At 46.3% G+C, this 20,932-nt stretch overlaps 1 protein-coding gene across 1 annotated transcript in view; it reads right to left on the bottom strand.

Moving 5' to 3' along the window:
• LOC126355821 (spidroin-2) overlaps window positions 1-20,932 on the bottom strand; it is a 714,550-nt gene that overhangs the window by 318,603 nt on the left and 375,015 nt on the right. Inside the window, exons 5-6 of the mRNA XM_050006266.1 lie at window positions 19,882-20,030; window positions 15,602-15,830 (exon numbers count right to left, since the gene is read on the bottom strand). Of these exons, the coding sequence (XP_049862223.1) occupies window positions 15,602-15,830; window positions 19,882-20,030 (378 nt within the window). The remainder of the gene's footprint in view (window positions 1-15,601; window positions 15,831-19,881; window positions 20,031-20,932) is intronic.

Genomic DNA, 20,932 nt, shown 5'->3' with positions numbered 1-20,932 from the left:
CTGTGCCACAAACTTCTCTTCTCCCCAATCCTATTCAATACCTCCTCATTAGTTACGTGATCTACCCATCTAATCTTCAGCATTCTTCTGTAGCACCACATTTCGAAAGATTCTATTCTCTTCTAGTGCAAACTATTTATCGTCCATGTTTCACTTCCATACATGGCTACACTCCATACAAATACTTTCAGAAACGACTTGCTGACACTTAAATCTATACTCGATGTTAACAAATTTGTCTTCATCAGAAATGCTTTGCTTTCCATTGCCAGTCTACATTTTATATCCTCTGTACTTCGACCATCATCAGTTATTTTGCTCCCCAAATAGCAAAACTCCTTTACTACTTTAAGTGTCTCATGATACCAGATGAAAAGAAAAAAAATTCTGTATTGGTAATAAGCGAGCAGTTTTATTGGACCGTTAAGATGCTGTCCAATCGAAACACGTCACAACACGGTGGAACTCCTGAACTGAGATAGAAGATACGCTTGCACAACGTAGTAGCCGGCGTGTTAGGACTCCGTGCAGTTCCACGAGACAGGCGGTGTGCGCGAGATTCTAATCGACGACCAGCAATTGCAGGAGATGCCAGCCGCGATGTGCTGTCCGGCTGCTCATTTATTTCGAACGGCAGGGGCGTTGACGTCTGCTTCTACGTCTGCGTTCCTATCTGGCGGAGTTTCCTTATACACCCGGCGCCGGCAGGCTGAATGGCGCCTGTTTATCTCGGCCACACAGTTTCGCACTTGAACCGCCTGCTGTCGGCGCCCCCAGCTTCCGCGTCTGGCGCCAACGCCGGCCTCGCAAATCAGCCCCTAGTTAGCGGATAACGGAACGCATCGCGCCCGTGTCGCGGGAAACGGACAGCCTTCCGAGCAGGGAACATTCAGATCGGCTCGCACCACAACTGCGACTCGCAGGTGCTCTACATCTTACGTCTGGGACTACGGCGAGTAACCTCGCTGGTTTGCGGCCTAATCGCACGCTCACTTTCCCTTGCCGTGCACCAGCTGCGCAAGGAAAAAAAATCGCAAGTACTTCCGCAAACATTACAATTCACATTATTGTTACCCCAAATATGTAAGGGAGGAAGATAAGAAATGTGACGTCGCACCCACGATTAGGCCTATAAAGATTCAATAATCTATCGAACTTAAACTATATTATCTTGGATCTCTTCCATTTGGTCCGTGTTTGCATAGAAAAACAGTAATATCACAAACTGAGTCCGCCTTGATGCAGATACCGTGTTCTTTTTCTTTATTATCCCAAACTAGTTTCGGCGACAAATATCACCATCATCAGTGGGTTGTTTTAGTCTAGAACATGCAGAAAAAGGGATGGTTGTACACACACAGTCAAACATCATTACATTTTTACAAATTATTTCAAAAGAGGATTTGTAAAAATGTAATAATGTTTTTCTGTGTTTGTACAACCGTACCATTTTCTGCATGTTTTAGATTTAAAAAAAAAAACACTGATGATGGTGATATTTGTCGCCGAAACTAGTTTGGGATAATAAAGAAAAAAACAAATAACACGGTGTTTGCATCAAGGCAGATTCAATTTGTGATATTACTGTTTGTCGAACTTCTGTTTTAAAAACCACATATTTCGTGGATAGATTACATTTCTTTACCAATTTCCATGACACTCAGTCCGACACAGCTTTTCCTACAATTTCTTTTAAGTCGTCATTCCACCGCAGGTCACTTCAAACGATTACTCCTAAGTATTTTATTGTTATTACGGTTTCCAGCGATTTTTTTACCAATAGGTTAATCAAACAGTAATGGATGTTTTCACCTGTTTACGTGCAAGATGTTACAGTTGAGTACGTTCGGGATCAACTGCCAGTTGCTGCCGGTCGGGGTGGCCGAGCGGTTCTAGGCGCTACAGTCTGGAGCCGCGCGGAGGTTCGAATACTGCCTCGGGCATGGATGTGTGTGACGTCCTTAGGTTAGTTAGGTTTAAGTAGTTCCAAGTTCTAGGGGACTGATGACCTCAGATGTTAAGTCTTATAGTGCTTAGACCCATTTGAACCATTTTTTTCCATTTGCTGCACGAATCATTGTTGCTCTTGATGTTTTTCCGCGTTTCGCTGAAGCATTCTGATGTTGCAATCTTCCTATACAGAACAGAATCGTCTGCAAAACACCACATTCGATGTTATCCACTAGATCATTTCTAAATACTGTAAAAAATACTAGCCCTGTAAGACTCCCTTGTGACACTCCACAAATACTATTACATCTAGCGATTTCATTCTGTCAAAAATAGGGTACTGGGTTGTAACCTTTACAAAGTCGTAAATACAGTTAAAAATCTAGTCCACCCCTCGATAAACTCGTATTTTGTTCCATAAACGACGCAGAGAGTCGTAATCTAAGAGATGAATCAAGAAATCAGTTGACGTCCAGAAATGAGGTAATACATCGGACACTTCAACTCTCGGGTGCGAACCAACAAAGAAAAATATGGAGGTCTCTCAACTGTATCAGAATTGGCCACGTCGTAGCCAAAGTAACTCTGCATAAGTGGGGAATCATCAGTAATGACCAATGTGCATCACAACGAACGCTGGAGGACATTTTGCGCGACTGCCCAAAACGAAAATTCATTGATACCTGGAAAGACTTTGTAGGCACAACACTTACAGCACTTAACTGGTTGCAGTCTTTGGATATCCAGTTATGATGGAAAATTAATCTCTCAACTTCTTTTATCTACTGCCGGTTCTCCAGCTTTCATCATTACCGGTATATACATATACGAGGGCTATTCTGAAAGAAAGGTACAATCGTTCGCGGAATAGAGACCACAGTGAAAAACAAAAATGTTTTCTTTGCAATAGTTAGCTACACGTTCCAGAGAATTCTCCACAGAGTCGCCGTTTCGACTTGGTTTTTTGATATGGCGTTGTACCAACTTTCCAATACGATCGCCATAGAAGACAGCCGCCTGTGCATTCTGCCAATTCTCTACGTTGGTCTACAGCTCGTTGTCTGTGCCAAAACGTTGTCTTCGTAGCCAGCTATCCAGTTGTGCAGGGATGAAACTCAGGAGGAGCAAGTTACGGGCTGTATCGTGGGTGGTCAAACACTTCTGATCGAAAACACTGGAGGAGCATCTTCAATGCCCTTGCAGAGTGCAGTCGAGAATTGTCACGCAGAAGAAAACGCATGACAGTTATGTAATGTGGGCTGCATGACATCAGGCGAAATCTCTCACCAGTCCTCATATTTGGCGGGAGACACTATTTTTTAGGCACCTTTACTTGCTCGCTGTTCGCTCTGAACTGAAAACAGTGACTTGACGCGATCGATGGACATACTAGAGACACTGACCAACACATGTGAGCAAAGCTTTATGGAATTTCACTGTAGTTTCCATTTGGCGCCCAATCGGACCTTACTTGCCGAATACTCTTCCTGTGTATGGGGTAAGTGTTGATACCTTTTTCTATATAAAGTACCTTAGTAACGCACACGTTAATGTGTTGGTTGTTTTTGCTCTGCATCGAAAAGTCTTCCCACAGACACGACATGTAATTTACTAACTCATCTTTTCTACATGGTCGTAACTGCAACAGTAAATTGACTACGCCCGTCAGTATAGTCTAAACGTTTAGAGTCCACACATCCACACTTCAAGACTTGACCTGCTGCCCAGGGTAAAATAAGCATTAATGGCTTGCCCTTGCCGCATGTACTTGGATGTACTAACAAACGTAAATACATACTATTCCCAATAGCTATAATTATTAGTCATCGGATGAAGTAAATACCGATGTAATGACGTTAAATACACTCTTCTCGCTCACCAATAAAGAAATCAGTACTTACACCCATTATCCCTGTATAGATGTATCTGCTTACAAAGGTTCATATCATTTTATCTAATATTAACTTAAATGTATGTACTTGTAAATGTAATTCTGTAACACAAACGCTAAATAAATTAATAACGATCGTGTGGAGCCGTATCGCATGACTTATAGATGTCAAGGAACATGTTCTCTGATTTCGTGGATGACGAGAGCAAGCGGTCTTTCACAAGATATGTTTCCTCAGGCTCTGTTGGTTTTTGTAGAGGGTATTTTTCTTTCTCTAGCCCTGTAGTGCTACATAAAATACCAACTAGCAGCAACTCTTGAGAGCTCTTTATTGAATTTTGTAACTGTACTTCCTAGGTATTTGGCTGAATTTACAGCATGTAGATTTTGTTTCTAACGGGAAACAAACCGATGCTTTCCGCTGACACTGAGTGTAGCATGGACGATATGATGAGCCGTATTTGTTAGAGATGACTCCGGCTGCACATTGCAGAAACGAAATTACAAATGTCTTATTGTCCTTAGAGAAAGTGTTCATCAACGGAGCTACTTGACAGGTGGGGATGCACGTGTGTGGCTGACAGCGGACGAGGAAAAGTACGGAAAGCACACTCTGCCTCTCACGTAGACGACTTCTGTCAGACGCATTAGCGTTAATAGCCCGTCAGCGCACCAACAAGAGTAAACAAGCCGCCGCTAGGGGGCAACTCGGGGACCTAAACCAACACGTTCTGCCGGAAGAGGTCAATGCATCACGTGTCATTATACGTTTTCCATATTGGTTGGAGAATTTATCGTCAGGAGTAGGACGTTTCCCTTCTAGTCCAAAGAAGATGAAGGTGAAAATCCTCCCATGCTTACCGCATTCTAATCGTTAGTAGGAATAAATGTTTCTATTTTCAAGGATGTCGCGGTGAGTGGAGCTGCGGCGTCATACGGAGGGACCCGTTCTGTTGTTCTCATGAATTGGCTTAGGGAAGTCACAGTAAGGGTTAATCGAGATGCCTGGACTGCAGTTTCAGCACAACTTATTCCGAACAAATATTCAGGGCGGTCATAAATACTGGCCTTTCCTGTGGCGTCATTCGTGGGTTCGGCAACCCTGCAGACAGTAAGGTGTCGACACATGCGAAAAATGTCCACAGCTCTTTTAGCGGGCGGAAACGACAATTCGCAGTGCAGCGAACAACAGAACAATATTCTTGACAACGTTCGATACTACTGACAACCCTCCCAATAATTCAACGGACCTCTGAGGACATCATGGTGCTGCAACGACATTCAACGTGATCTGATGCCTTTGGAGCGCAGTTTTTAATGTGGTGTGTAGAGTGGAACGAAATCTGAATGTGATTGGAAGCAGCAAGAGAGAGAGAGAGAGAGAGAGAGAGAGAGAGAGAGAGAGAGAGAGAGAGAGTGTGTGTGTGTGTGTGTGTGTGTGTGTGTGTGTGTGTGTTTTCTGCTATGGTATTATTACCGAGAAGAGCAAAAATTACACAAATATCAATGGAACAGCAAAGGGTCCTTGTAAGACCTAGAACACCCTCGTCACCACCCACGCACCCTTGTTGAGCAGAGATTATGACATCCATTCAGAAGGCTGGTGCCTCCTGGCAGCTCTAGCACCTGAGGAGAGGCAACCTCTTCGACACCCCTTTGTTGGGGTTGGCTATTTGTGGCTATGTAAGGAAAATCGGTATTCGGAAAGTAAGGAAGAATCGGCCGAGAAATGGAAACCACAGTGAAAATCAAAACTGTTTTACTTGCAACAGTTAGCTACGCCTTCCAGCTACTTCTCTACATAAATACCTCTCCGACTTAGTCATGTCGTAACGTTGTACCACCTTCCCAATACCCTCGTCGTAGAAGTCAGCCTTCTGTGATTTGCGACAATTTTCTACTCTAGACTGTGCTTCGTTGTCTGTGTCAAAATGCTGTCTTGATAGCCAGCGGTTAATTTGAGAAGAGATGAAAATGAGAGGGAGGCAAGGCCGGGCTGAATTGTTGATGATGGTGATGGTGGTGGTGATGATTGGTTTGTGGGGCGCTCAACTGCGCGGTTATCAGCGCCCGTACAAAGTCCCAACCATGTCTCAGCCCAATCTCGCCACTTTCACTTTCATGAATGATGATGAAATGATGAGGACAACACAAACACCCATTCATCTCGAGGCAGGTGTAAATCCCTGACGCCACCGGGGAAGCGAACCCAGGACCCCATGCTCGGGAAGCGAGAACGGGACCGCGAGACCACAAGCTGCGGACTCGGGCTGTATTGTGAGTGATCAGACACTTACCCTCGAAAACGCTGTGCGGCGTCCTCATTACCCCTGCAGTATGCGGCCGAGAACTGTCACGACGAAGGAAATGCGTGACAGTTACGTTATGTGGGGTTGCGTGAAATCAGGCGAAATCTCTCGTCAGGCAACATACTCTATTTTCTAGACATCTTCGTGCGCTCAGAACAGAGAACAGCGATGTGACTATGTGTACAGGCATACTAGAGACACTGTCCAACACACAGGTTCACAGCTTGATCGGATTTTCGATGTTTTTTCCATTTCGCGACCGATTATCCCCTACTTTTGGAATAGTCCTCGTTTCGTTCATTCTTGAGTCAAAATTTAGTGTGAAAGGGGAACATTTTCTAGAATCGAATTAGTTATACAGGGTGTTACAAAAAGGTACGGCCAAACATTCAGGAAACATTCCTCACACACAAAGAAAGAAAATATGTTATGTGGACATGTGTCCAGAAACGCTTACTTTCCATGTTAGAGCTCATTTTATTACTTCTCTTCAAATTAAATTAATCACGGAATGGAAACACACAGCAACAGAACGTACCCGCGAGACTTCAAACACTTTGTTACAGGAAATGTTCAAAACGTCCTCCGTTAGCGAGGATACACGCATCCACCCTCCGTCGCATGGAATCCCTGATGCGCTGATGCAGCCCTGAAGAATGGAGTATTGTATCACAGCCGTCCACAATACGAGCACGAAGAGTCTCTACATTTGGTACCAATGTTGCGTAGACAAGAGCTTTCAAATCCCCCATAAATGAAAGTCAAGAGGGTTGAGGTCAGGAATTGGTCCGCCTCTACCAATCCATCGGTCATCGAATCTCTTGTTGAGAAGCGTACGAACACTTCGACTGAAATGTGCAGGAGCTGCATCGTGCATGAACCACATGTGTCGTACTTGTAAAGGCACATGTTCTAGCAGCACAGGTAGAGTATCCCGTATGAAATCATGATAACGTGCTCCATTGAGCGTAGGTGGAAGAACATGGGGCCCCAATCGAGACATCACCAACAATGACTGCGCAAACGTTCACAGAAAATCTGTGTTGTTGACGTGATTGCACAATTGCGTGCGGATTCTCGTCAGCCCACACATGTTGATTGTGAAAATTTACAATTTGATCACGCTGGAATGAAGGCTCATCCGTAAAGAGAACATTTGCACCGAAATGAGGATTGATACATTGTTGGATGACCCATTCGCAGAAGTGTACCCGTGGAGGCCAATCAGCTGCTGATAGTTCCTGCACACGCTGTACATGGTACGGAAACAACTGGTTCTCCCGTAGCAGTCTCCATACAGTGACGTGGTCAACGCTACCTTGTACAGCAGCAACTTCTCTGACGCTGACATTAGGCTTATCGTCAACTACACGAAGAATTGTCTCGTCCATTACAGGTGTCCTCGTCGTGCTAGGTCTTCCCCAGTCGCAAGTCATAGGCTGGAATGTTCCGTGCTCCCTAAAACGCCGATCAATTGCTTCGAACGTCTTCCCATCGGGACACCTTCGTTATGGAAATCGATCTCGATACAAACGTACTGCGCTACGGCTATTGCCCCGTGCTAATCCATACATCAAATGGGCATCTGCCAACTCCGCATTTGTGAACATTGCACTGACTGCAAAACCACGTTCGTGATGAACACTAACCCTGTTGATGCTACATACTGATGTGCTTGATGCTAGTACTGTAGAGCAATGAGTCACATGTCAACACAAGCACCGAAGTCAACATTACCTTCCTTCAATTGGGCCAACTGGCGGTGAATCGAGGAAGTACAGTACATACTGACGAAACTAAAATGAGCTCTAACATGGAAATTAAGCGTTTCCGGACACATGTCCACGTAACATGTTTTCTTTATTTGTGTGTGAGGAATGTTTCCTGAAAATTTGGCCGTACCTTTTTGTAACACCCTGTATGGTAGATTTGGTTCAGAAAAGGAATTAGAGGCTTTCAGGATGAGTGACGGGGGAATGCGAAGGTATGAACCGGCGACTGTCACGTAAATGGTAGCGACACGGAAGGGGCTTTGGCAGCAGGCGAGCGAGAAAACTGCTCCGTGCACCGCGACACTGTAAAAGGAAGCGAGTGGCGGGCAGGACAAGATTTAGCTGAATCCTCGACCAGAAGTGAGGGAGTGGGGAGGGGAGAAGACTGGTGGGGGGGGGGGGGGGGGGTTCAGAAAAGGCGCCGCCTCGTGACGCGCTAACAAGCCGGCAAACATTCCATTACGGCGGGGGCCGGCTGGCGTTCGCGGCGACGGCGAGGCACGGCAAACACGGCGGAGGTGGAGGCGGAGGCGGAGGCGGTAATACTCGGTAATGTGACGAGCGGCCATCATCGAGTTACCGCGATCACCGGCCGCCGCAAAACGAGCACGGCGAGCCGGCGGCGGCGGGCACATCTGCTGCCTGCCTCCACCTGTGCCTCAACCTGTAGTCGCTTCCGCGCCACAGAGATCAATTTATCCGATTGGAGGCCGTTCCCTCGGATTAACTCGGGTAGCAACCATCAGGCAGTTGGCTCGAGGTAGCTGCCTATCTCTCTTATCGATGTCGTTGCTTTTTTTTTAAAAACACTGTAAGAAGTATCAATGCACAGAAACAGAAAAGAGCCGGCCGCCGTGGCCCAGCTGTTCTGGGCGCTTCAGTCTGGAACCGTGCGACCGCTACGTCGCAGGTTCGAATCCTGCTTCGGGCATGGATGTGTGTGATGTCCTTAGGTTTAAGTAGTTCTAAGTTCCAGGGGACTGATGACCTCAGATGTTAAGTCCCATAGTGCTCAGAGCCATTTGAACCGTTTTACAAAATGGAAATTACAGGATATATGAGAGAATTAACTCGAAGCAAACACTTACGGCTGTAATTGGATGGAAGAATACACCATGGATGATGAAAAGCGGGCAACCTCAAGACAAACCTCCTGGCACATTAAAACCGTGCGCCATACCGAGACTCGAACTCGGGACTTTTGTTCTCCGCGGTCAAGTCCTCTACCGACTGAGCTACCCAAGCACGACTCAAGACCAGTCTACACAGCTTTAATTCTGTCAGTCCTCGTCTCTTTAATTCTGTCAGTGCCTCGTCTCCTACCTTCCAAACTTCACAGAAGCTCTGCTGTGAACCTTGCAGAACTAGCAGTCCTGGAAGCAAGGATATTGCGAAGACATAGCTTAGCCCCAGCTTGGGGTATGTTTACGCAGCCGCAGCATGCCTGTCTACAAACACATAATTAGCCTCGAGAATAAACTGGGAGGAAATGGAACAGCCCAAGCTGTTATACTGAATGGACCTATATTATTTCGTGGGTGCAGTGTTAATTTTACTCTGGACGTCGCTGCTGGAAATTCTGGTAGTGGTTGGTTCACACTGGCAATCGTTCGTTGCGAAAACGCCTCTCTTACTGGTCTTGAATCTTACGCCGACCGGGATGTTATCGAGTAAAAGACCTGGCATTGCGGTATCGACCCGAAGACACAAAGTAGACCTAGTTATGTTTATAGTAATGTGCCATTTACATTGTACACTCGCTCATGTAGAAAAGTTACTAATGATGAAAAAATACATTTATGAATGAAGGGACTTGGTGAACTTTGAGAAAATGTAACTCTAACTGGTGATATTACTCTGTACTATAATTGTTAATAAAGTGACCTCTGTAACCGGGAAGCGTACATCGCGAACCGGGGGCTCAAAGATGCAACAGTTTGAAAAAGTTCGAAAAACATAGTGCGGCGGGTGCGCTAATATGAAACTTCCTGGCAGATCAAAACTATGTACCGGACGGAGTTCGAACTCGGGACCTTTGACTTTCGCGAGCAAGTCCTTCTTCCGGGAAGTTTCACATCAGCGCACACTCCGCTGCAGAGTGAAAATTTCATGCTGGAACCTCAAGACTACTTGCAGCTGCCTGGAGCACACTGGTGTGCATCACTTGAGAACGAAAGTAACTTTTGCATGATGTTCCCAGCAAAGTAACATAGCTCGATCAAACTTGGACCATACATGAAAACAACTGCTAGAGTATAGTACAGAACGTAACAGAAAGAAATACGCAATGAGACGACCAGAAATGAGACTTCTGTTCAAAGACAGCAACTTCTCTGATGTCACCGCGATTTGTGATGGTCCTTCGGACATTACAAAAGGTGGGGCATGCTCGATGGCGCTCTCCGTGCTGTCCACAAGGATGGTAAGTTCTTGTGCTATGGCGCTTCATTCCTCCACCAGCTAGGTCGACAAGTGTTGGATGGTCATTGGTGCGCTGGTGCACTCAACACATCCCACACGTGCTAGAGACTGGGCAACGGCAGACCAGTCCATTCGCGGAATATTCACTACTCCCAAGAGCACATGCACCTGCTCTGTTCGATGCCATCAGGCTCTGTCATCCATAAAAATGGAGTAGGGCCGAATGCACCTCTGAAAAGATGGAGTACAGTGTCATAATAAATTTGACAAATGAGTGTACCGTGTTGAACGATTTGTAGGCCAGTATGGTCATGCACAGCATTATGACTACCCAAACGCTCGACGATGCAAGATGTACCCTCATATAGCGAGAGGTGGGAACATGTAATACACACAGCAGTATTGTTGATCGTTTGGATGGTCCAGGTGTTATGATTTAGGAAGGCATATTGCTGCCTGAGCGTACTGACCTCCAAATCTTGGAACGAGAGGATATTGGGTGAATGGACTGGCCTGACATTTCCCCCACTCAAATCCCGTGGAGCACATGTGGAGTATGTTGGGCAAACATACAGCAGAATTGCCATATGCTCAGACGACCATCCAGCAGTTGGTGGAGGAATGAAACGTCTTACCACAAGAACTCATTACCAGTGGGGGCCAGGTGTGTGCAAAGAATTCATTGTCGTCTGTGGTGATCACACACCCTATTAAACCATCCGCTGCCTTTTGTGATGTCCAGAGCACCATCGCAAATCGCGGTGACTTCGGCGTAATTATTGTCTTTTTTTATCATATCTGTTTGTCTCCTCGCGTATTTCTGTGAGGTAGCTACTGTACTGCACTGTACTGTAGCAGGTCCAAGTTTCATCAAGATTTGTTACTTTGCAGTGACACATCACGTGGAAATTACCTTCGTCCTCAGACGCCACTGTAGACCTTGCTAAAGAGACCACAAAATCCGGACTTGGTTCGCCTTCAAACTTTCGCCTTCTGTATTGTAAAGTCTGGACATACAGAAAGGCTTCCAACAACGGCAAGAGGTCTGGAACGTATCTCAATTATTCAGGTAAAGATGTTACATCTGTGTTCACCCTGTTACTCCACGTATATCCTGGTTTCATCAGTCTTCGTTGATCCATTATGGACCATGGGACAACGGCTGGCATGTATTTCTTGATGCAATAATTTACCAACATGACGTTCGTCTGAACATAGGCTGATATCCACTAAATATCCTAACTCTGCCACCTCATATGTCTCCGAAACGAAACTAAGTATGAAATATGCTATTGGGTTGCACTATCTCAAGGGCTCACACAGTGGGCAGGAATGCCCAACCAATAAATATAAACGAACGTCGCGTTCAACACAAAGTTAGGTTTCTTGAGTGACACACACTATATATATATATACTCCTGGAAATGGAAAAAAGAACACATTGACACCGGTGTGTCAGACCCACCATACTTGCTCCGGACACTGCGAGAGGGCTGTACAAGCAATGATCACACGCAGGGCACAGCGGACACACCAGGAACCGCGGTGTTGGCCGTCGAATGGCGCTAGCTGCGCAGCATTTGTGCACCGCCGCCGTCAGTGTCAGCCAGTTTGCCGTGGCATACGGAGCTCCATCGCAGTCTTTAACACTGGTAGCATGCCGCGACAGCGTGGACGTGAACCGTATGTGCAGATGACGGACTTTGAGCGAGGGCGTATAGTGGGCATGCGGGAGGCCGGGTGGACGTACCGCCGAATTGCTCAACACGTGGGGCGTGAGGTCTCCACAGTACATCGATGTTGTCGCCAGTGGTCGGCGGAAGGTGCACGTGCCCGTCGACCTGGGACCGGACCGCAGCGACGCACGGATGCACGCCAAGACTGTAGGATCCTACGCAGTGCCGTAGGGAACCGCACCGCCACTTCCCAGCAAATTAGGGACACTGTTGCTCCTGGGGTATCGGCGAGGACCATTCGCAACCGTCTCCATGAAGCTGGGCTACGGTCCCGCACACCGTTAGGCCGTCTTCCGCTCACGCCCCAACATGGTGCAGCCCGCGTCCAGTGGTGTCGCGACAGGCGTGAATGGAGGGACGAATGGAGACGTGTCGTCTTCAGCGATGAGAGTCGCTTCTGCCTTGGTGCCAATGATGGTCGTATGCGTGTTTGGCGCCGTGCAGGTGAGCGCCACAATCAGGACTGCATACGACCGAGGCACACAGGGCCAACACCCGGCATCATGGTGTGGGGAGCGATCTCCTACACTGGCCGTACACCTCTGGTGATCGTCGAGGGGACACTGAATAGTGCACGGTACATCCAAACCGTCATCGAACCCATCGTTCTACCATTCCTAGACCGGCAAGGGAACTTGCTGTTCCAACAGGACAATGCACGTCCGCATGTATCCCGTGCCACCCAACGTGCTCTAGAAGGTGTAAGTCAACTACCCTGGCCAGCAAGATCTCCGGATCTGTCCCCCATTGAGCATGTTTGGGACTGGATGAAGCGTCGTCTCACGCGGTCTGCACGTCCAGCACGAACGCTGGTACAACTGAGGCGCCAGGTGGAAATGGCATGGCAAGCCGTTCCACAGGACTACATCCAGCATCTCTACGATCGTCTCCATGGGAGAATAGCAGCCTGCATTGCTGCGAAAGGTGGATATACACTGTACTAGTGCCGACATTGTGCATGCTCTGTTGCCTGTGTCTATGTGCCTGTGGTTCTGTCAGTGTGATCATGTGATGTATCTGACCCCAGGAATGTGTCAATAAAGTTTCCCCTTCCTGGGACAATGAATTCACGGTGTTCTTATTTCAATTTCCAGGAATATATATATATATATATATATATATATATATATATATATATATATATATATATATATATGAAAACAGTATGCACACTGATGACGGCACACTTACTTTCATCGTTGTAAGCCTCGTACCTTCTCAAATACGAAGATTTCGAAAGAAGGCAACGGCGCCACAATTTCGGCCGTAATGCGCAGATCAAGGATTGGCTGCAGCAGGCAACCCGCGTTACGATATTACAGCACTACGACAGAAACAGTTGAACTGTCTCCATTACTTGACGTCTAAGTATTCCAGGTGGCATAAAGTTTAGAGAAGTGAACATATGTCTGCCATCACAAACTGTACCTCTAGCTTTCATTTCCATAGAAAAGATACATGTCCCTAATTGAGCAAAAAAACGCAATTTTATGTTGAATGTGACGTTTGTTTAGATGTACAGAATGTGTATACCTGCCCAATGTGTAATCACCTGACATAGGTGCATCCATGGTAATTTGCATTTTGTTTTGTAAGGTGGTTATAATTTCGCATCTTACAAGCACTCATCCACATACTTTGTCGTGATCTACAACCACTTTATGTATTATTCAATAGGTAGTACATCGTATATATGAATATATAAAGGAGACTGAAATTGTCACGTACGCCTTGTAAATAATTGTTAACGCTTATTGCATGAAAGGTGACGGAATGTCTTTATTAGCAGAACGGCGTAATGAATGTTGGCCTACACTAGTAGAGTTTGAAACGCCAGTGAAGATGAAATGGCAGGCAGAACTCAACGTCTGGGTGGAAGGCCCGCACAGGTGTTGGTCCTGCCTAAACACAGGAAGTAGCCGGACGGACATCGTGGCACCTGAGCTCTGGAGCACAATAGGGTGACGGCCGGCCGCTATTGTAGTAGGGGCCGGAAGGATAACCGGATAATACTTCCGGACGCTGAAAATCTGGGACCCAGGTGAGAGCAACGAAGAAGCGGCACCTCGGAAACCACGCAGTCTGGGTTATTTCCAAGGATTTTGACTCAGAAGCGTTCCATTGTACGAGTATAGGTCTTTCCTCGCAAACCCTCCATGCTGGACGACAAAAAACTAAAATATGGTTGGTCGGCGTTCGGAAGAATCTGTAGAGAGGGAGAATATTCCGTGGTATTGGGAATATGATTCGTTTTCGGTATTACGATGATATGGAGCCGAGCCTTGCTGGGAAGCCAGCGCTGGAGAGACGAGGTCTTCCAAAGTGAAAGCCACTGTGTGACGGTCGCTCGATATCAGCTTTGTTGGAACAGACGGATTTGTTGTCTTTGCTCTCAGGAGAGTTTATAGTTAGAACTGTTAGGCACTGTACTGTTGCGAACCTTACGATTCTGGACTTCACCTGCGGGTTGGAAGTACGCAGCGTTCAGTAATTGAGAGCACTTTGTCTGCCTATACTTACTTTGAGACGTTATCTGAACTCCGCCCTTGTGGTTGGGAGTTCGCGTTTTTCGTTTGTAGAACCCAGAGAGGAGAAGACAGTATTACAGTATATTAGTCAGAGGACCGCCTTCTGCCGTCCTGGTGTTTGAAAGAGTTTTATTTTGTGGCTGGAGTTCATCCATCGCCGCAGACGAGTACGAGAACCATCACTCCGATGCACCAGACGCAGTACATACGGCGATATCGCAAATTGCTTTGGCTTATTAGGGCTATGAAGCTAAACCGTTGTGATCATGCTAGTTTATTTCCACTGAGCTTCCACACCACCGTAGATCATCTTTGAAAGTATTGACTTTTATTGTTTGGTACGTAGATGATGTCAATCATTCCGTGTTATTGATATTAGACCGCGTAGTCATAACAGGGGGTAGAGTTGAGCAATTGATTAGTAAATATATAAGCAGGAACAACGTTTATCATTTTGTAGAATTAGTTGCCTTCATCATTCATTCATGTTTAGATTGTAATTTATAGAATTAAGAGATCCTATTATCTGCTTCAGGGGGTAGTCAGACAGGGCCAAATCTTAATTTTAGCGTTTATTATGTTCCGTTGCGCACGTTCATTTTACACTCGCCTGGAGTAGCATCTTGGAGTTTGATTTCAGAAATATTTGAGGTGAAAACGTTAGATGGGACGCCCTCTATGCCACATGAGATTCAATCACGTAAGTTGTGCGATGCTCTTTTACCGCGTTGGAATTAATTCAACTCTGTTCTGTGACGCCACAAACATTACAGTAACTGACAGTCCAGTCTTATAGATTGTGTGTTCTTTTAAACCTGTTACGCTTTTTTCTTTGCTTCTGCGACACATTCCCTACTCATTTAGAGCACCTGGTTATTCCTAACGATGACCTTAATGCGGTCCATTCCAGCAGTGGTACCCTCGTCTGTACCAAGCAGACCCCCAGAGGTCCCCCTAGTGCGCAAGTTAAGGACGGCAGCGGCTGGCGACTTACCTGCGCGTATTCGGCGCACAGGTCGATGGAGCCGACGAAGGCGGCGACGTCGTCGACGCTCCAGGTGGCAGTGGCGGCGGCGTCGGGGCCGCAGGTGGCGGCGGAGGCGGCGCCGCACAGCGAGGGGCAGGGCAGCACGCGGGAGCCGGCCGCGGGGGCGGCGGAGGCGGAGGCGGCGGGGGGCGGCGCCGGGGGCCGCGGCTTCGGTGATACGCTGCCCAGCCGGCGCCTGCGCAACCAGCAGGCCGTGTCACAAACTGGTCAGTGGGGAAGCCAACCCTTCCAACAGTTATCGACATTCAGATCCGCCAATTATGGAAGCAGTTATTGTCTGTCTGTAAATGCCCAAACACGTGCCATCACGAGTGGATTCTTTTTATTCGCTTCCGTAAAATGTAAAGCCGTTCTTAGTACTAACTGTTGTAACCGAATTAGACCTTTTATTGGTCTGTTGCGGATATTTCCTTGTTTTCTACACTGTTAGGTTCTGCAGGGCTCTCTTTACATTATTGTACACTGGAAGCGCATCATCTGCTACTAAATGACGTTATGTTATGTTATGTTATTTTACGTTAACCGGAGACCTAGAAACGACGCAGAGGCTCCGTCCCCGCCGCAGCTGCAGTGATCCGCAACCCCACGACGACTACCTCAGTCCACTTCACCCCTCCGCCGCCCCACACAGAACCCAGGGTTATTGAGCGGTTCGGCCCCCGGTGGACCCCCAGAGAACGCCTCACATCAGACGAGTGTAACCCCTATGTTTGCGTGGCAGAGTAATGGTGGTGTACGCGTACGTGGAGAACTTGTTTGCGCAGCAATCGCCGACATAGTATAGCTGAGGCGGAATAAGGGGAACCAGCCCGCATTTGCCGAGGCAGATGGAAAACCGCCCAAAAACCATCCACAGACTGGCCGGGGACCGGCGCTCCTTCCCGCCCGGAAAGCCGTGCGTTAGACCGCACGGCCAACCGGGCGGGCTACTAAATGATAGTTTGAGTTGGGCTCAGCAGTTAACGCATCATTGTATCTATATGCGTAATTCTGTTGCGCGAAAAAATTTCGCAACTGTATTTTGCTATCACTCACGGATATTTCCGACACATCCATCCTCGTCAGCGTACTTCTCTGGCTGTGGAAACACACACAAAAACACGATTCATGTTTCTAAGCATCTCCACTCGCAAGTTACGCTTTTGCACTTCACGAAACACAGTGTTTGTGGTGCTGGTGTGTGACTGGTGTTTGCTGACGCTCACTTACGCTCTGATTAACAAGAACTGTATGCAATTTTCGAAATTTCCCTAGAATTATTAGTGTTTAAAACATGCTCTCATTTTCAGAACTGAATAAAAGTATCCACTCATGTTCTGAAACAAGTTTGGGCAGTTATAATCAACAGTTGTTGGCATAACATGGTACCAAAGGCCCATAATTTAAGTCTATAACCTTGATTGCTGCTAGAGCTTCAGTAACAAGGTATATATATATATATATATATATATATATATATATATATATATATATATATATATATGTGTGTGTGTGTGTGTGTGTGTGTGTGTGTGTGTGTGTGTGTGTGTGCGCGCGCGCGCGCGCGCGCGCATTCTTTCTAACCAACTGAAATGATATATGCAGTGACACAAGTAAACGAACATGCAGACAGAAGTTTCGCAGTAGGTTAGAGTTGTGATACTACTGTAGGCTGCTGTAGATTATCACAAGACAAGTGTAGACTACAGCAGTTTTCTTAGTAGCTTTAGTAAGTAAAGGTCGTACCCGCGTTACCTGTATGTTAGGTGTGTTGCATACCTCTCAGGCGTTACCTAATGACGATCGCTTTTTTTACATATGTGATTGGTGCCCCATTAGAGTCCCTTAAAACCCTGACGTGGTGTCTAAAAACCGAGTGAGGATACATAAAGCGCTGGGTAACCTGAGGAACATTTTTGTTCTGCATACTTATCTTCCTGCCTGTTACTTAAAAAAAAACAGTATTTATAGCAAAACTGAGATTGTTAATATTTATTTCAGGTTTTATTCGAAAATTCTTGATTTTTTTTAAATGTGAAACAGAGGTGGTTGTTGTAAAAGTAAAAAGAAACCGATACAGATTTAACATACATTCTTTTCTTTTATCTTTTCCTACCAATACTACCGGACTCCTACCGTTTGCTACCGAACAGTAGTTTTGGTACAGGACATTTCTAATTAGGCGTCATCAAAAATGAAAGAAATTTATCATCGAGCATAGAGTCATAGAAGAAACTGGGTTATTCAAGCCACAGCGTGTCAAGGTTCAGAACAAAGAATTCTTTGGCCACGAACAGAGTTCGTCAATAAGTAAGTGCCGACACACTTGTGAACGCATTCTTCAGAGAATACAGAGTCTACAGTACTGGTGGAGAAGCAGCTGTAGCGCATGGAGTGACGCATCCCGAGGCATTAACGAATCGCCAGTGAGAAGTGTGCGTAGCAAAAATTATAGAGAAGGGCCAAGGCTTCAGTACAGTAAGCAGTTTCAGAGGCCCGCCCGGTTGGCCGTGCGGTCTAACGCACGACTTTCCGGGCGGGAAGGAGCGCCTGGTCTGCGGCACCAATCCGCCTGGCAGATTTGTGTCCTGGTCCAGTAAACTAGCCAGTCTGTGGATGGTTTTTAGGCGGTTTTCCATCTGCCATGGCGAATGCGGGCTGGTTCCCCTTATTCCGCCTCAGCTACACTATGTCGGCGATTGCTGCGCAAACAAGTCCTCCACGTACGCGTACACCACAATTACTCTACCGCGCAAATATAGGGGGTTACACTCGTCTGGTGTGAGACGTTCCCTGTGGGGGTCCACTGGGGGCCGAACCGCACCGTAACTCTGGGTTCGGTGTGGGGCGGCGGAGGGGTGAAGTGGACTGCGGTAGTCGTCGTGGGGGTGTGGACCACTGCTGCTGCGGCGGAGACGGAGCCTCTCCGTCGTTTCTAGGCACCCGGTTAACATACAAGGAAATAAGACACAAAGTAGTAAAGGAGTTTTGCTATTTGGGGAGCAAAATAACTGATGATGGTCGAAGTAGATAGGATATAATATGTAGACTGGAAACGGTAAGGAAAGTGTTTCTGAAGAAGAAAAATTTGTTAACATCGAGTATAGATTTAAATGTCATAAAGTCGTTCCTAAAAGTATTTGTATGGAGTGTAGCCATGTATGGAAGTGAAACATGGACAATAAATAGTTTGGACAAGAAGAGAATAGAAGCTTTAGAAATGTGGTGCTACAGAACATTGCTGAAGATTAGATGGGTAGATCACGTAACTAATGAGGAGGTATTGAATAGGATTGGGGAGAAGTTTGTGGCACAACTTGACTAGAAGAAGGGATCGGTTGTTAGGACATGTTCTGAGGCATCAAAGGATCACCAGTTTAGTATTGGAGGGCAGCGTGGAAGATAAACATCGTAGAGGGAGACCAAGACGTGAATACACTAAGCAGATTCAGAAGGATGTAGGTCGCAGTAGGTACTGGGAAATGAAGGAGCTTGCACAGGATAGATTAGCATGGAGAGCTGCATCAAACCAGTCTCAGGACTGAAGACCGCAACGACAACAACGACAACAACAACAACAACAACAACAACAACAACAATACAATACAAGCAGTTTCAGATGGAATGATGATGCAGTAGTTATTCGGATATGATGAGGATTAATATATTGAAAAATCCGCCTCAGTTGCGGAAATTTTCTGGTCTCTGCCCAGGATTCGGATAGAATAATGTAGCCTTCTTCAGAAGCGTAAAATTACTATTACGTATCAGAGTAAGGCACAGCCAACACTAAAATTTAATACCTATAGTACCGGGGCTGGCCTTCTGTTAAGTAGTTTTAATTCGACCTTGTACCACGGTAGTCTGTGTTTTAATTTTTAATGTTTACTGTGCCTTACTGTGGCATGTTATAGTAATTTTATGCTTCTGAAGAAGGCTACATTATTCTAGCCTAAACCTGGGTAAAGACCAGAAAATTTTCGCAACTGAGGCGGTTTTTTCAATATATTGGTCTATCACAGCTACTGACGGGGCTGAAATATGCTAAAAATTCTCAGATGAGGGGGATTCCCGGGATATACTTGTGAAGTGAGGTGCAACAAACCAGTTTTCGGGCTGGAGGCAGTACATTGGGAGCACAAACGTCTTTCAGGATATGATCTAGATGGCCTCGAGAGGAAGTATCAGCCAGGGGCGTGGTGAAGCATCAGGTTTATTTGTGTGGAGGAGCCTGTGCGTGTACTTACAGGCGGTGCGTGTCCTTGGAGGCGAAGAGGCTCTCCCCGATGCTCCTGGAGGGGGCGTGGTAGGCCCGCCTCTTGGCTGGAGGCGGCACCACGGCTCCTGGACTCAGGTCCAGCGGAGAGCACTCTGCCGGCCGGCGGCTGCTCGCACCCTGCGACACAACACACCGTCAGACTCTGCCGCAAACAGGGAAACTATCACTACAAAGTGTAATTAGCGTGTAAAATTACTCAGACTCTCAGATGCACTTTCCCGGAAAAGCTCTGGGAGACAGTTTAGCAAGTGAACGCGACTCTGGTTTCCCGCCAGCACCCATCTAGTAACCATAAAAAAAAAAACAGAAAAAGAGCATAAATTACTACAACTAGTAATTGCCCATACATGAGGATTACATCCTTTCACCATCCTCTCCACCTACAAAAGTTTTGTCTGACTCAGCCTCGCCGTTATTTTACCGCGCCGTAGAACTTCTAGAGCGCTATGGTCCCTCACTCTCTCTTACATGCACCGTCTACAGTTGACACGATTCCCATATTTCTTAAAATACCTCCAACATTTTCGCAAACCAATATATGCAGTAAATTCAGAGACCAACATCTCGTAATCTGTGCTATGAGGTTTCGGGTTTGCAGCCGGATAATGTTGACTCCTTGCCGCAATATTTCGGCTGGCAACCGTCCAGCCACCTTCAGGCGAGTGTCCGCCACTGGAGTCTGTTAGTCCACGGTGTAGGCTTTATACGAGGGTAATCCCAAAAGTAAGGTCTCCTAATTTTTTATAAGTACATAGACCTGTTTATTTGTAAGTTTAAAGAAGTTTACAGCTTGAATATTTAGCTATTTTTCAACATAACCATAATTTCTGTCTATGCATTTTTGTAGAGGCTCTGGCAGTTTTTTGTATGCCCATGAAATACCAGCTCGCCGCCATGCTGTTCACAAAAAGTTATGAACCTTTTCTTTGACGGGATTGTGAAACACGATTTCTGTGTTTTACGTAAATAAAAAAATGTACGCATTACAGTGCACTAACCTGTTTTTAGTTACTTTGCTA

This window comes from Schistocerca gregaria, chromosome 3, assembly GCF_023897955.1.
Source record: "Schistocerca gregaria isolate iqSchGreg1 chromosome 3, iqSchGreg1.2, whole genome shotgun sequence".
NCBI classification, from domain to species: Eukaryota; Metazoa; Arthropoda; class Insecta; order Orthoptera; family Acrididae; genus Schistocerca; species Schistocerca gregaria.
The sequence above is the reverse complement of the archived record's forward strand: the minus strand, read 5'-3'. Positions and strand labels throughout refer to the sequence as shown.